The following is a 17,008-nucleotide window of genomic DNA, read 5'->3' as shown; positions in this document are numbered from 1 at the left end:
CAACCCTATGGTTTTAGTGGCTTTTTCTCTGCTGCTTTGTCAGGAAATACTATGTCATACTCCATTATTTTTGCTGGAGTCCCTTGTAATGCACTGGTGAGCAGAGGAAGTTGCTGAAAACACTTATCTTGTAAAATTTGCAGTCCAAAATTAACTGAGCCCCTCCTGAAGTCCTACACTGTTGTTGTTTCTACACTTAAAAACCTCTTTTCCTCCTTTTACTTCCATTTTGATTATGAATGAAATGAGTTCAGTAAACATCCTGACTCTTGCAGTAATACACAAACATTTGTTATAAATAAAATTAAACCAATAAAAGAATTTTGTAAATGCTAAGAATTAAGTCTTTCTGAATACTTAGTATACAAGTAAAAGAATGATCATGGCCATAAAGAAAGGGTCTCCCTTTCTAGGAGTTTTAATGCTATTTTTCATTTGGCACAAGTGCAGCATTGATCTTTTTTCTTTTTTTCCTTCCCCTTTTTAAATGAAGAAAATTATTTGTTCCACAACTAGTAATGGAAATGGGAGTGGCAGTTTCCTCTTTTGAGACAAGTGTAATACTTCCTGATGGAAGGTCAGTTTAGTTTCAAAACTGTACTGGCTTGTGCTTTTGCATAGCTTAAACTTTAACTGTTTGAATGCAATCTTAAATCACTCAATCAGTTAAATGTTTTACATTGTTGGAATGACCTAAATACCTTTTACTGCAGGATACACGTGTTTCAGACATCCTGTGCTGGGTTTTCCCAAATTGTAAGTATGGCTGTGGAAATCCAGACACACTCTTTTCAGGAAGTAGTTATTTTCTAATCTTTTTAAAATCTTTTCCCAAGTTTATATTAGTGATTGCTGTCTTCTTCCTTTACAGGATTTTATCCACTTCCCATTAAATGGGAAAAGTGCACGCATTGAGCCAGTTGAAGGTGAAAAGAGCAGAGATGAGGTTGGACTGGGGGAGGGAAACTTCAAAGCAAAAATAATTTTATTAGAGCTGGGTTCTTCCTCTCTTTCCCTCCCTTAAAAATGAGTTTTCTTCAGTCTCAGATTTACTTTCTGTTATTTCCTTTTGGTGGAGACAGATGATTCTTAGCTGAGGGTAAGCTTTTAACTGTAGACATGTAATATGGAAAATTTCACCTCTTAACAATAAGAATGTAAATAGCAACTTTAAAAATGACCATATTTTATCTGTTTGACAGGCGAGGCATCTTCTAAGTTGCTTAAAACAACTGAGAGTCTCTAAATATTTACTTTCATGAATGTAAGAGAAGCCTATTGTTGTATTGCTTTAAGGATATTTTAATGAAAGCAGGAGGTTTAATCTGAGTTTGTTTGGTTTTGTTGCTCTTCCTCATTTGCAGTCACTTTCCCATTTGTGATATTTATACTTGTGCTGTAGCAACTAAGCACAATTTCTCCCTGCAAATGTTGTGATGTGAAAACTAAGTAGCAGTAAAAGCTGAAACAGTATCACCTTGGGAGATAGATACCCTGGACTATGGGATGAATATCTCTGCTTCCTGCAGGAGGGATGCCAGCTTCTGCCCACTGTAGTAGAGCAAATTTCTCCTCAAAAGCTAGCAACAAATGTCTTCACACTGATCCTCTGATAACTGATAGTAATCAGTCCTTGTTCTTGGGCTCCCTTAGCATATTGCTGGGATGTAGATATTTGCAGACTGTTTGCACATCCTGCGGTATCAGTCTGTTCCCCTTGCAAAAAACCAGGGCCTATGATGTTCACCAGCAGAGTGAAGGTTTGTTTATAAAAATTTAACTGTAGATTAGTAATATGTCTTAACCTTTTGCTTCCAGCCTTTGTTATGGCTGAATGTAAACTTGAGCCTGATGCCTGCCTACATTTATATTCCATTACAATTCGCCTATAAACATTTTAGTGTACGCTAGCTGTAGTGTCTGGGCAGCATGGTTAGTTAAAAGCTCAATTATTTGGGAGTACCTCCACCTCTAGCAACTTTGAGTATTAATTACCCTTTTTTCCTTACCCTTCATTTTGAATTTACTTCCAGTTTCTCTTCAGTGCCAGTGTAGATTTGATGATTCCCACTTCACACTTTTGCTGCAGCAAGCTGCTGTATGACGGTTCCAGCTGGTTTTCCCTCAGCTCAGATAGCCTATTAAGTCTCCCTCAAAAGTTTGAGGCTTACCATATTCCATGTCTGTGATAGATTGACCTTGGCTGGATGCCAGGTGCCCACCAAGCCACTCTTATCACTCCCTCACTCCCCTCCTCAGCTGGACAGGGGGAGAAAAATACAATGAAAGGCTTGTGGATCAAGATAAGGACAGAGAGAGATCACTCAGCAATTACCATCATGGGCAAAACAGACTTGACTTGGGGAAATTAATTTAGTTTATTGCCAATTAACAACGGTGTAGGATAATGAGAAATGAGAACAAATCTAAAAACACCTTCCCCCCACCTCTCCCTTCTTCCTGGGCTCAACTTCACTCCCAATTTCTCTACCTCCTCCCCGCGAGGGGCACAGGGGGATGGGGAATGGGGGTTGCGGTCAGTTCATCATACATTGTCTCTGCCACTCCTTCCTCCTCACACTCTTCCCCTGCGCCAGCATGGGCTCCCTTCCATGGGAGACAGTCCTCCACGAACTTCTCCAACATGAGTCCTTCCCACAGGCTGCAGTTCTTCATGAACTGCACCAGCGTGAGTCCTTTCCACGGATCCTTTCCATGGGGTGCAGTCCTTCAGGGATGGACTGCTCCAGCATGGGTCCCCCACAGGGTCACAAGCCTCTGTGCATTGAAAATGTCAGCAGAGCTTGAATTACTAGTCACATGCTGGTTTGAAAACAGTAAAACATTTCAAACTGCAGCAGCTGAAGGGCAAGGGTGAAACATGCCCGCTCTATAAATAGTAGTGAACACATGCTTTTCTGCCTGTGAATCTTTTTATGTCTTTAGATAATAACGAACAAGCTTTTTATTTTAAAGGTTGAAATACTAGAGTTCTTGGGATTTTTGGAATGGATAAATACTTCCAGCAAAGATTTGTAACTTTGAGTAAAAGAGGAATTTTCCCTTTGAAGAGAAATACATATTTGGAGTGAGGGCTTGAAGCTTTTAGCTGAAGAGACTTTTTCTGCTCCTTTGGCTTTTAGTGAAATGTCATTATCTTTGAGTCCCCGTGCAGGTGATTCCTTTTGCCTTCTTCCAGAAGCATGTAACATCTCTCTTCTTGGCAGGCTATAAATTACTGGTGGTGAAAGCTTTCTAGAAAAGCACAGTGCGTCATTTTATTTGCCTGCTACAAGCTTTTGATATTTTGTTTGGAAAACATTAGATGGTTAGGTTAAAAAAGATTAAGGCTATGTCTGCAGGAGGGGAACAACCCTCCCTGTTGAGTACTCTGCAGTTTTGTGGACTAGTGGAGAAGGTAGCATTTGATGTCTGGTAGGTTAAATTATAGCAGCCCTACTAGAGCTTCTGAGCTGAAATTTCGTTAATTGTTCTGTCTCATGTTGAAACCTTTTTAAAGGTCATATTAGCAAAGAACAATTTCTTTCTTTAAATACACAAACAGAAAAAGAAGAGGAAAATAGCTCTTCATAATTACCAGGCATAGTATGTCATTGCACCATACAGACCACCTACATTTCAGGCTGCAAGGGCAGCCGATCTTTTTGTTTAAACCCTCTGTAACTTAAGAAGGGTAGGTTAGTTAACTTGACTGTATTAGTACTGTCATCATTTAGATCAGGATCTGTGTTTATAAATGTTGCTGCTTGTAACATGAATTCTCAAAAAATCTCAGTGGAGAGAGAGGGGGAGCTGGGAGCTACATTTGTGTCTGAATGGAAGTAGGGACTTAAAGGCAGGTTTGCTGTTAACTCTAAATATTTCCGGAGACACTCATCTGTCCAGGAAAATTTTAACCTTTTGAATGCTTGAATTATATGCTGACAAATTAAAAGTGATAATATTGTTGGAGTAGCTGGTTGGGCACTTTTTTTTCTTAAACTGGTTTAATAGAAAATCTTTCATTGGGTCTTTTTCTATTGGAATTAATAGGAGTTTAGCTACTTATTGACAGCAGGAAGGAGTGGGATCAGGCCCTTTCAGTGTTCTAGTGTCAGGCTTTTCCTCAACTTGTAAATGAGAGTTTTATGTATGCTCCATTGGAAAGTGATATTAAAAAAAAATCTCCAATACAATTTCTTTGAGGCCACCAATCCAACTCTCATTTACTGGGAATTAACCTGAAATAGAGCTGGCTAAGTTTTAACAAAGCCTCTTTTTTTTGAGAGAGAGTGCTCATGGGAGCATGCCATGACTACTTAAAAACCAAAGGGAAAGGCAGAGGGAGGAGCTCATGATTCAAGGGGCAATTCCCCTCCCTTTCTCTGTATAGGTGTTGAGTGGAGCCAAGAGCAAGAATACCGCTGTCATGGTTTTAGCTGGGGTAGAGTTAATTTTCTTCACTGCGGCTGGCATAGTGCTGTGCTTTGGACTTAGTATGAAAACAATGTTGATAACACAGAGATGTTTTGGTTGTTGCTGGGTAGTGCTTGTACTAGTCAAGGACTTTTCTAGCTTCCCATGCTCTGCCAGGTGCACAAGAAGCTGGGAGGGGAGGGGGCACCGCTAAGAGAGCAGATTCAAACTGGCCAAAGGGATATTCCATATCATGCAATGTCATGCCCAGTATGTTAACTGGGAGGAGCTGGCCGGGGGAGGGAAGCAGCAATCGCGGTTCGGGGACCGGCAGCATCAGTCGGCGGGTGGTGAGCGGTTGTATCATTTGTGTTTTGGCTTTTTTCCCTTTTTCCCTTTTCCTTTTTATTATATTATCATTATTGTTATTATTATCATAATAATTACTATTAGAATTGTTATTTTATTTTAATTATTAGACTGTTCTTATCTGAACCCACAAGTTTTTTTTTTCTTTTTCTTTTGCTCTTCCAGTTCTCTTCCCCATCCCATAGGGGTGGGGGGAGTGAGAGAGCGGCTGCATGGTGTTTAGTTGCCAACTGGGGCTGAACCATGACTACCACGTATGCCTGGGCTGCTTCTTCGTCCTCCTCCCCTTCCTCTATGTGCACTTTACAGCTTACTGCCTCTTCAGCTTCAACTCTGAAGTACTTTAACTCTTGCAAAATCAAAGATCATACACACACACTAACCTTTTCAGGGTAGAGTATCGGAGTACTGCAGTTGAATGTAATCCAAACAGTGATGCTGACTGCACAACCTGCTCTGAAATGTACAGCATAAACAAATGGAAAAAATGAGAGATTTTCCCCTTTGCTTCCTGTAGCTTGAAGAGTTTTTTAAAAACAATTGGAGATACAACATTTTGGACTAGATCTATGTATATATTTTTTTTCCACCTAATTTTCATGTGATACTGTTTCCTACAACACACTTTTCTTATATTTCAAGAATATTAAATCAGTTTTGGACTTTGAGGGAGTGTGGTTTTATATTATTGCCATTATAAATAGTTAATGTATAACACCTTACTTGTAGTATCCATTCCAGATTTTATATGTACGGTATGTTCAAGTTTAATACTGATACAGTATATGAAATTTGTTTGTATTGCTCTGTATCTATACCTCTGACTTAATGCTTGAGCCAAAAATCAATGTCATGTTTACATAAAATCCAAAAGAAACACCAAAATTCTGCAGTGATAAAGTATTGAGAGCCAAACCTGGGTCTTCATGTTTGGAAACCAGAGATGGGTTTAGGTCTGATCTTCAGAGAATAGAGTTTGAGACCTTGGTTCAACAGGGTGCTTTGTCAAGTAGTGGCTGAAGTGAACATCTTTCTTTTACCATACCTTTTTTAAGGTTGGACTAGATGATCCCTGAGGTCCCTTCCAACCTGTGATTCTGTGATTCTTACAGTATAAGAAAACCCAGCTCTTTTACCTTGTACTTTATCATGCCGAGTGGAAATACAGACTTATGAAATAGTGCATGCGTGTTTCATTCAGTATTATAAATCTAATATCCTGTGTATTGGTAACTGCAGCAGTTTCCATCTCCAAAGAGCTACACAAACATAGCTGCCCTACCAGATTGCTTGAGTTGAAGGTGAAAGCAAAGAGGTTGTGACTTGTGTCAGTGAGATTAGGACCTGGTTTTGTGCCACTAGAGTGCACCACTTCCTTCTTATTAAAAGAATGGTTAAATTTGCTGATAGGTACTGGCTTCCTGGTATGGGGTTTGGAAGACTGCTGCCAACTTGCTCAGCTACTGGGCGTTTCACATTGGTCTTAATCAGATGCAACTCTGCTTCTGCAGCTATCATTTACAAAATAAATGTTTTTCTTACTATCAAACTTTTATGAATGTTGTGATGGAATAACAAAGAGGGCTTGTAAACTAGCTTTTCATCTCCTTTTGATGAAAAGGGTACGTACGAAAGAAAGGGAAAGGGTTCATCACATTTGTAATTAAAGCAAGTTCTTGAAGATATATAATTTCTCAGAAATAGATGATGACTGACTTGATTACTGAAAGGTTATTCATAATGAGATATGGTATTTTACTTAATAATAATGTAAGCTCTCTTTTTTTTTTTTTCCTTCACAGGTTTCCACTTGAGTGGCACGGTGACAGAGCCTGCAATGCAATCGGAGCCAGAAACTGTTTGCAATGTAGCTATCAGCTTTGATCGTTGCAAGATTACCTCAGTGACCTGTAGCTGTGGAAACAAGGACATATTTTACTGTGCCCATGTTGTGGCACTCTCTCTATACCGGATCCGCAAGCCAGATCAGGTCAAACTGCATCTTCCCATTTCAGAGACACTCTTTCAAATGAACAGAGACCAACTACAAAAATTTGTACAATATTTGATCACAGTGCACCACACAGAAGTTTTGCCAACTGCTCAAAAATTAGCAGATGAAATTCTTTCTCAGAATTCAGAAATCAATCAAGTCCATGGTAAGTTTGATACTTGTTCTTCCTTTGTTTCATTCCCTCTTTGGTTTTGAGCTTTTTTTGTGGCATTCAGGAGCATGACCTCCTGAGGTCCCTTCCAACCTGAATTATTTTGTGATTTTATGGTGTTTACTAAAGAGGATTCTGTTACTGAACCTTTGCTTTAAGATGTTTAGGAATTAATACTTTTTGGAAAAGAGAAAATACATATTTTTAGATACAGAGTAGGTGGAACAAAAGAAGGATGTCTTTCTGATGACAGTGCTCATCTGTAGCCTAGCCCCCCTCCTTAGGGTCCGGTGACCCTGGCAGGCCTGGGCAGGTGGTGCTGCAGGAAGGTGAATTTCAGGAGCAGTGCTCTTCTTTGGCTTTGAGGGCTATGGGGATCACAGAATCACAGAATCACAGGTTGGAAGGGACCTCAGGGATCATCTAGTCCAACCTTTCTAAGAAGAGCAAGATGGCCCAGCACCCTGTCCAGACAACTCTTGAAAGTGTCCAATGTGGCCGAGTCATCAACCACTTCCCTGGGGAGATTATTCCGATGGTTGACTGGCCTCACTGTGAAAAATTTCCCTATGTCCAATCGGAATCTCCCCAAGAGCAACTTGTATCCATTCCCCCTTGTCCTCTCCATGTGACTCCTTGTAAAAAGGGAGTCTCCATCTTCTTTGTAGCTACCCCTTAAGTACTGGTACATGGTGATGAGATCCCCTCTGAGCCTCCTTTTCTCAAGGCTGAACAAACCCAGTTCTCCCAGCCTATCCTCGTAGGATGTGGCCAGAGGCAAGGCAATTGCTCCAGTTGTGGGACGTAATGAGAAGGTGGTTTGCAGAGCTGCCTGGTGGCAGTGGAAGTGGAAGCTAAAGCAGATGCAGGACATTAAGGAATGGAGGAAGATGCTCAGATGTTGTAAGCTGAAGGCATGTATCGCATGAGAGTTTGTACTGATTCCTGAACATAAGGAATTAAGGGGAAGGAAGAATTATGGTGAGTATGCAAGTGGTGCAGAGAAGACTAAAACAGTCAAGGGTGATTAGAAAAGGGGAAGGCAAGGGTGGGAAAGGAAGAACATAAAATGGCTATAATGGCTATATTAGCTATACTGTGGCTAATGTGAGAAGAGAAATGACAGAAAGGGTGTTGCAGAGAGTGCTTAAACTAATTATACTAATCACAGGCATGTTGATCTTTGTCAGCTATTTCCTTATTGTCAAAATATCTCTACTCATTAGTATTTAAAGTATTTTTAGAGAGAGATTTAATGTTTATATCACAGCCCAAATAGCAAAAAGAATAGCAAACAGAATAGCTATTTGCTATTTGCCAAATAGCAAAAAGAATAGGAAACAAAAAACTAAGGTGTTGATCAATTACCAAATTTCACAATGAGTTTGAGTAGGGTAGTTTAAAAAATATCCACAAAACTAAGATGTTTGTATTTTACATGTTGCTGTTTTCCTGGTAAATGAGATTGCAGTTATGTCTAAAAACTGAAGTAGAAAATCCAGGCAGCACAAGAAAATAAACTGCTATTACCAAAGAAAGCTGGGTTACAAAAGAGGATCCATAGTCTCTTGATTTTCCTCTCAGACTATCATGAAACCATGGTCTGATTTTTATTTTTTTTAAAGATATGTTTAAGATGTTAAAAACTCCAGGCTTCTTTTACAGAAAATATTAGTTCCTCTGATTATATAGCAAGTGAGTGTTTTTCTGGGATTCATACTATAGTTCTGTTATTTTGATCTTTAATCAAATTCCTTAAATTAGAAATAAAAAAGCTAACCAGAAGAAATCTACCTCTGGTTCTAATAGCATAGGCAGCTGAACATAAGATCACTATTCCCTCTGTCATATCTCTAGTGCTGCAGGTGTTCAGTTTGTAATACAAAGCTGCAGGTAGACCTCTCTTGCTTTGAAAATTTTAACCTCACTAAACCAATGTTTGAAGAGGAATTATATTGAACATTGCTTGAAGGCACAGGTAAGTAAGGGAAAAAACTTACTTAGAAAAACTTCCTTATAAAAGTAAGAGGAGACCTGGCATATTTGATTAAAGGAAAGTCCTGAATCTGGAGTTGGATGAGGAAATTCTCTTCAGTGTTACCTAGAGGTGTGTGGTAGGTTGACCCTGGCTGGATGCCAAGTGCCCACCAAGCCACTCTATCATTCCCCCTCCTCAACTGTATAGGGGAGAGAAAAATATAATGAAAGGCTCGTGGATCAAGATAAGGACAGGGAGATACCACTCAGCAATTACTTTCACAGGCAAAGCAGAATCGACTTGGGGAAATTAATTTAATTTATTTCCAATTAACAATGGTGTAGGATAATGAGAAATAAAACCAAAACTTAAAACACCTTGCCCCCACCTCTCCCTTCTTCCCAGGCTCAACTTCACTCAGGACATTTTCTCTACCTCCTCCCCCCAAGCAGTGCAGGGAGACAGGGAATGGGGTTTGTGGTCAGTTGCGGTTAGTTCATCACATGTTATTCTCTGCCACTCCTTCCTCAGCTCCTCACACTCTTCCCCTGCTCCAGCATGGGGTCCCTCCCATGGGAGACAGTCCTCCATGAACTTTTCCAGTGTGAGCCCTTCCCACAGGCTACGGTTCTTCATGAACTGCTCCAGCATGGGTCCTTTCCACCGGGTGCAGTCCTTCAGGGATGGACTGCTCCAGCATGGGTCCCCCACAGGGTCACAAGTCCTGCCAGCAAACCTGCTCCAGCGTGGGCTCCTCTCTCCACAGGTTTACAAGTCCTGCCAGGAGCCTGCTTCAGTGTGGGCTTCCCACAGGGTCATAGCCTCCTTCGGGTGCATCCACCTGCTGTGGCATGGTGGACCTCCACAGGCAGCAGGTGGATATCTGCTCCACCATTAACCTCCATGTGCTGCAGGGGGACAGCCTGCCTCACCATGGTCTTCACCACGGGCTGCAGGAGAATCTCTGCTCCAGCACCTGGAGCACCTCCTTCCCCTCCTTCTTCACTGACCTTGGTTTCTGCGGAGTTGTTCCTTTCACATATTCTCATTCCTCTCTCTGGTTGCAATTGCTGTTGTGCAGATTTTTTTTTTTCCTTCTTAAATATGTTATCACAGAGGCTCTAACACCATTGCTGATGGGCTCAGCCTTGGTCTGTCTTGGAGCCATCTGGCACTGGCTCTATCAGACACAGGGGAAGCCTCTGGCATCTTCTCACAGAAGCCACCCCTGTAGCACCCCCTGCTACCAAAACCTTGCCACACAAACCCAATACAAGGTGTTTTAATTCCAGGGTTGTTTTATATAAATCTTCTATTTTTTTTCTCTTGTGGTGGCTGTACTAGGTCTGGTTTTCATATATTTCTAGCGATAGGCAAAATAAATCAGCTCTTGAATACTACTTATTGTTACATAAGAATGGTGTGGGGCTTTGAAGATCTCTGACCACAGCAGTCTTGTTTATGAGCTGGCTAGGGAGATGGAATAACTCTGCAGTATTTTCCTTTCACAAAAGGTGAATTGGATAATTGTTTATTTGCTCAGAATTCTGTCTTATGCAACATTCGATGACTGGCTTTGGCCACCTTCCTTGCGAAGGAGGTTACTGGAGGAACTAGTGAAGTGACTTACACTGATGACATGGATTTTGAAATGACAAATCCTTTTAAGTTCCTCAGTGGATACAAGTGATGCAATATCCTTTCTTGTTTCATGACTGAGCCTCACTGCAGGAAAAAATAAGGGGATGCTGTTAGAAGCGCAGGAATGTGTTGTCTATTCACTAACTTCTTCAGGAAAGCCAAGTGATTTATTGGAAATCCTCTCTGTATTTGCTATGCTAATTTTCACTTGGTGGTGATTATATTACAAAGGGTTTTGCATGTTTTTAAGGCACAAAAGGACCTCTTACATTTGAGAAGATTTGTTTTGTTCTGATTTTCTCATGTGACAGTGCTACAGATGTACATGTTCCTGATGAATTCAAAACTGGATATCTGTCTAATCTGTGGGGTCTAATCTTCTGTACTGAAGACAACAGTAGGTATTCATACTGATACATACCCTGAAGTCTGTGCTGCATAACTGTTGGCTTCACACTGGGTTTCAATTCAGGGATGCTGACTCAGAAAGCTGGATGAAGATTTGGATCCTCCTTAGCTGAGGCTTTTTTCCCCCTGTTAACTTTTGTACCATCATAGTGGAGGAAGCTGGCAGGTGTGTAAGGCTAGGAGGAGAACAGTCAGGACAATGGACACCTGTCTTGTCTTAGATATGAAGCTTTCACTTAAATAAATTGGTTGCAAGATCAATATACATTCCTGAGAATTAGTGGAGATAGGAAAGTAACTGCAAGATTGGGGGGGGAGGTCTGTTTGCATATTAATCTCATATAAGCGTATTGAAAAAGGGTCTGCCTTTTAGTGATATAAGGACAGCCTAGCAAACCAATTTCATTTTTTCATTTTAAGGTGTACTGTTTCTTTCCTTAGTGTTTAGTGCTGTTATTTTATATCTTTTTAGAAAACCGTATGGATGTCTCCACACTTTCTCCCATTCTCTGATTAGATACAAAACTACATGCAGGTGAACTCAAATTTAACAGGGAAGAACTGGGAGAAAGTACATTCGTTTTCTCAGAAGCAGAGGTGCCGTGATAGTTGTTTCTCTATTTTTCCAGGCAGATCTAGATACATCCTCTGCAAACATTAATCTGTAACATATATTAGAAGCGCTGGTGGAGGCATTAGAGAAGAAAACACCTATCAAAAATATTCAGATTTGCTTTAAATGAAAGTTTCAGAATATCTAGTGTTGTTCCTATATTGTAAATTACAAAGGGCAATCCAGAGTATCAATGACTGTGTTAATCTGAACCTAGTGTATTTAGCTGAAATGATGGGGTTTTTAGTGGGAAATGGTAGGGTAGGGCTGAACAACATAACACAGTGTATTGCCAATCTGCTAGAAAAGAGAACATTTAAAGTTAAAGAAGATAAATTATATTTTAAAATGATGGAATCTTTCATATGGCCCTGCTTAAACTAATAAAATTGATCGAGAGATTAGTTGCAAGAGAATAACGTAGGAAATGGCAGGTGAGTTTCCTTTCAAGAAGGATAAAAGTGTTCCAGTGCTTAGTATGAGTTGTTTAGTGAACTGGATTTGAGAAGGAAGTAACAACAAGGCTAGTTACTAAAACTAGAGAAATTTCAGAAACCCAGGTAGAAGGGGTGGATACTTTTGTTTAGGAAACAAACTTGGGGTTAGAGGGATGAGCTATTTTTCTGTGCCTTTCTAGAGGATTCATGGGTCCTTTCTGGTTTTCTGTGGCTTTCTTGAAGAGTGCGGTTGTATCTCTGTTCAGTCCCAGGCTGAGCTGCTCCAAGCAGAGAGAACTGCCAGAGCTGCTGAGGATACCACATTTTCCAAGAGGACTTGCTGTCCTCAGTTTTAGTGATAGAGCAGCTGGGAGCTCTGGCCCAAATTCCTGTGACAACAATAGCCTTAGAGCCCTACAATTAAAGGCAGAAGTATAGGTTTTTCCAAAATCCCAAGCTGCTCCCCTCAGACATCTTTCTCCCTCCATAATAATCCAAACTTCCTTTCCAAAGCTATAGCTCCTCAAACAAGATAATACTGGCTAGAACTGTTTCACTCCCAAACCCCAAAGATGGAGTTCATACCTACTCTGTAATACCAAATCAGAATACAGACACAGCTTCTTCATCAAGCCACTTGGTGTCCAGCTCTTAATTTTGACATGCCTCTTATAGACACTTTCAAGAGTCATCTGGACAGGGTGCTGGGCCATCTTGTCTAGACTGTGCTCTTCCTAGAAAGATTGGACTAGATGATCCCTGAGGTCCCTTCCAACCTGTGATTCTGTGATAGTAATAATGTTAATGATAATAATAATGATTATGATGTTAATAATAATGATTATAATATAATAAAAAGGAAAATAACGAGAGAGAGAAATAAAGCGCAAAAAAAAGGAAAAGTAAAACCACAAGCGATGCCATCGCTCACCACCTGCTGACCGATGCTGCTGGTCCCCGAGCCGCGATTGCTGCCTGCCCCCGGCCAGCTCCACCCAATTAATATACTGGGCATGATTTCACATGACTATCCCTTTGGTCAGTTTGAATCCGCTCTCTTAGCTGTGTCCCCTCCCCTCCCGGCTTCTTGTGCACCTGGCAGAGCATGGGAAGCTAGAAAAGTCCTTGACTAGTACAAGCGCTACCCAGCAACAACTAAAACATCTGTGTGTTATCAACATTGTTTTCATACTAAATCCAAAGCACAGCATTATACCAGCTAGAGTGAAGAAAACTAACGCTATCCCAGCTAAAACCATGCTTTTTATTAGTAATCATTTTCCCATATCTTCTCCTTAATGCTGCCATGGTATGATATTTAATAAAAATTAACTGATCTACAGTTCATTTGTATACTTAAATTTATTTAAAATTTTATAAAATGAAGTTCGAAAAATTCAGTATGGCCGAGTGACTAATTTGGCATAGTTTCATTTGAAGATTAAATCAACTCTTGTGATTCGTCGGAAATAAGGACCAGGGAAGCAGTTTACCTTGAAGATGCTACATTCTGTTTTTATTTTAACCAAATTTACTGTTGATCTGCTCCTGAGTAGTTTGCAGTAGAGGCTATTATTAGCCTATTTTAGTCACAGCCCCTTGCTTTGCTTCTATTTACTTTGTGAGGTTAAGTTCTCCATATATGACAACAGTTCTTGAATGTGGTTGCTCATTTTGAAAGCATTTGCTCTTAAAATTGCTATGTAAGTGATCAAAGTGTTGAATTTTTTTAAATGCTGCTGCTTCGTAGAACTTTGAGTTGATTATATTTAACATATAACCTGTTATGACCATAAATTCAAAAGGCTGTTACCCTGTTGTGCTGGCTTTGTCTGGGATAGAGTTAATTCTCTTCAATGTAGCTGGTATAGTACCAATGGCACATTGATGCTTTAGTTGTAGTTAAGGAGCGGCTCAGTGTCGCTAAGTAGTATCTATAGTAGTCAGGGACCTTTACAACTTCCCATGCTCTGCCATGTGGGCAAGAGGCTGGGAAGGGAGTGGCTACAGCCAAGACAGCTGACCCAAACTGGCCACTGGGGTATTCCATACCATAGGACGTCACAACAAGTATACTAACCGGGGGAGTTGGTGCATGGGGGGAGTGGTCGCGGCCCAGGGACTGGCAGCATTGGGTCGGCAGGTGTTGAGTGGTTCCATCATGTGTTGTTTCGGTTGTTCATTCCCCCTTACCCCCACCCCCGGTTTCGCCTCTCTCGTTATTTTCCTTTTCATTACATTATTGTTGTTGTTGTTATTGTTTTATTTTAATTAAACTGTTCTTATATCAGCTCACGAGCTTTCTCGCTTTTACCCTTCTGATTCTCTCCTCCATCCCACTGGTGGGGGACTGAGTGAGCAGCAGTGTAGTGTTTAGTTGCCAGCTGGGGATAAACCACAATAGTCTTTTTTGGCCCCCAACATGGGGCTCAGATGGTTTGAGATAATAATAGCTGCTGGTCACAGCACCATGGTCGAGTTTTTGCAGTATGTGTTAAAGATTGGTGTTGGATTGTTTAGTCTGCTGTGCTCTGCAGTGATTAGTGATTTTTTTGCCTAAGAGAATTGTTATGCAAACACTGGTCTTCAGCTTTATCTGGTATTTGGGTTTTGTGTTTTAACCCTTACTGTACCGTGGATACCACCTCATCGAGGCAATTAGCAATTATACCTCCTCCTCAGAGAGATTTTATATGGAGGAAATACAGAATAGTACCTTTGCAACTTTGTTCTATGATGTCTGTGCCTTTGTTACAACAACGTTTTTGTATCTTGAACATCCTTGGGTGGTTAAGGTGCACTTATTGTTAGTTTTTGGGCATGTTGTTTTGGTTTTGACTAAGCAACTTCAGAATATCACCCAGAAATCTGCCCCAAGGCTTGATAGTTACAAGTGGCAGGGCATGTGGGATAGCATGGGCAAATACCTAGGGCAGTGGAAACCCCCAGTGTTTTGGAGTTTCACCCCTGAACAAGTGCAGAATCCTAAAAAACTAGTAGAATATTTTGAGAATGTATGTTGTTACCCTGGGAACTCCAGAGAGACACGGATAACTGCAACGTGCTGGGGCCTGGCCTATGCGTACCGAGCCCTGTTCAACAGTATTCAATGCTCCCAAGGGGAAGAGAAGGTCTCTGGACAGGCACTGCAGCTACTCCAACCCTGGTGACAGGCACTGTGGCTACTCCAACCGCCATGACAGGCACTGGAGCTGAACCATAGGATCAACCCATGCCAGTATCAGTTATCATAATAATAATTATTATAATTATTATTTTATTTTCATTATTAAACTGTTCTTATCTCAACCCACAAGTTTATTTTCTTTTGCTTTTGCTCTTCTGGTTCTTTCCCCCATCCCACAGGGGTGGGGGGAGTGAGCGAGCGGCTGCGTGGTATTTAGTTGCTGACTGGGGCTGAACCACGACAAACAGTCATCCAAATATCCAGATGAAGCCCAGTGCACACGACCCATGTGGTGGAATTTTGTACGGAGCGCACCATCATCCCATGTACACTCATTAGCAATAGTGTCCTGGAAAGCTGAAGAGGCACCAACGGTGGGGGATGTGATTGATAAACTCAGGGGATGCAAAGCACATGTCTCTTCCTCCCTCATCTCTGCTGTGGAGAAACTGTCCCAAGAGGCCCAGCAACTCAAAGAAGATATGTCCTACTCCCCATAGGGAGTAGGCTGCGTCAGATGTTTGTTTTGGTTGTTCATTCCCCATTCCCCCCGCCCCGGGTTTCGCCTCTCTCTCATTGTTTTCCTTTTCATTGCATTATTATTATTGTTGTTACTATTACTGTTTTAATTATTAAACTGTTCTTATCTCAACCCACTAGGTTTCTCACTTTTACCCTTCTGATTCTCTCCCCCATCCCGCTGGTGGGGGAGTGAGCGAGTGGCTGTGTGGTGTTTAGTTGCTGGCTGACGCTAAACCACACCACCTGTTTTCAAATTTTATTTGGGTGTTCAGTGTTACAAACAGTTGTGCATAGTATTCCTGCTTCGATTGCTAAGATTACAATTTAGTAATTTTGGTAAAAGAGCATGAGTATGAATGGCTGTATCTATATACTGAGTATAACTACTTTATAAACTGACACAGTTTAATTACAGGTTTCAATATTTCGTATAATTATACAGTTTCATAGTTCAAATGGGACATAATTTATCCTCATGACACCCCTCTCTACAACTAGGGAAAGGGATTTGGTCTTGGTAACAAACTGTGTTGCAGAGAATAAATTCAGGGCTGCCCATGTTCCTCTCTGCAGCCAAACTGTCCATCCACCGGAAACCTCGTGGTGCCTGTTTGGGGCTGCACTGCACCCCAAGTGAAGCTGCCACTGTTAGCTTGACCCTTCAGATCTACCTGGTGTTGAGCGTGAGCCTTTTTGTCAGCTACTGTTAGGCTTCATCTTGCAGGTCCTAAGGCATCTCCCTCCGGCAGTCTTGTTGCTTGTTCAGATAGTTTCTTGTCTACTCACACGATCCCACATCTTCAGAAGAATCTTCAGAAGAAATATGGCAGTGTAGAAATCCTGTCTGTTGCTCAATAGTGATATATATAAGAAACAGACTAGGTCAATCAGCATTCACCTGACTGTAAGTGCATGTAATGATCTTGAAAAGTGCCTGGTTGAGAGATGTGTAGATGGTCATGTCTCGACCCCAAAACAAGAGTGACGTGTGCAGAGCTGAGGCTTCCCTAGCAGCAACTGCCAGGAGGCCCGGCTGGTGCCAGGGCTGCAAAGGGGGTTTGGACTTGTGCCCGATCAGACATGCCATCTCCATGCCTTGTTAGTCCATGGCTATTGCTGAAAACTGCCAATGGTGTTGAAAGATCAGCGAATTATGACTGTAGCTGGTGACAGTTACATTTAACTGGCTAGGGAGGGATGGACTCCACCTGTCTGGAAGGGGGAAGGGAATTTTTGGCATCAGGCTGGCAAACTAGGTTGAGGAAGGCTTTA

General features: G+C 41.2%; 1 protein-coding gene and 1 long non-coding RNA gene across 3 annotated transcripts in view; one reads left to right on the top strand and one right to left on the bottom strand.

The window, feature by feature from the left end:
* The window catches only part of LOC142049895 (uncharacterized), a 503,625-nt gene that overhangs the window by 347,064 nt on the left and 139,553 nt on the right, over positions 1–17,008 (bottom strand). The window lies entirely within an intron of this gene.
* LOC142049889 (zinc finger SWIM domain-containing protein 6-like) overlaps positions 1–17,008 on the top strand; it is a 146,013-nt gene that overhangs the window by 61,397 nt on the left and 67,608 nt on the right. For both annotated transcript variants that reach the window (XM_075078054.1, XM_075078052.1), the window contains exon 2: positions 6,588–6,944. In XM_075078054.1, the coding sequence (XP_074934155.1) occupies positions 6,588–6,944 (357 nt within the window). The remainder of the gene's footprint in view (positions 1–6,587; positions 6,945–17,008) is intronic.

This window comes from Phalacrocorax aristotelis, chromosome W, assembly GCF_949628215.1.
Source record: "Phalacrocorax aristotelis chromosome W, bGulAri2.1, whole genome shotgun sequence".
Taxonomy (NCBI): Eukaryota; Metazoa; Chordata; class Aves; order Suliformes; family Phalacrocoracidae; genus Phalacrocorax; species Phalacrocorax aristotelis.
The sequence above is the reverse complement of the archived record's forward strand: the minus strand, read 5'-3'. Positions and strand labels throughout refer to the sequence as shown.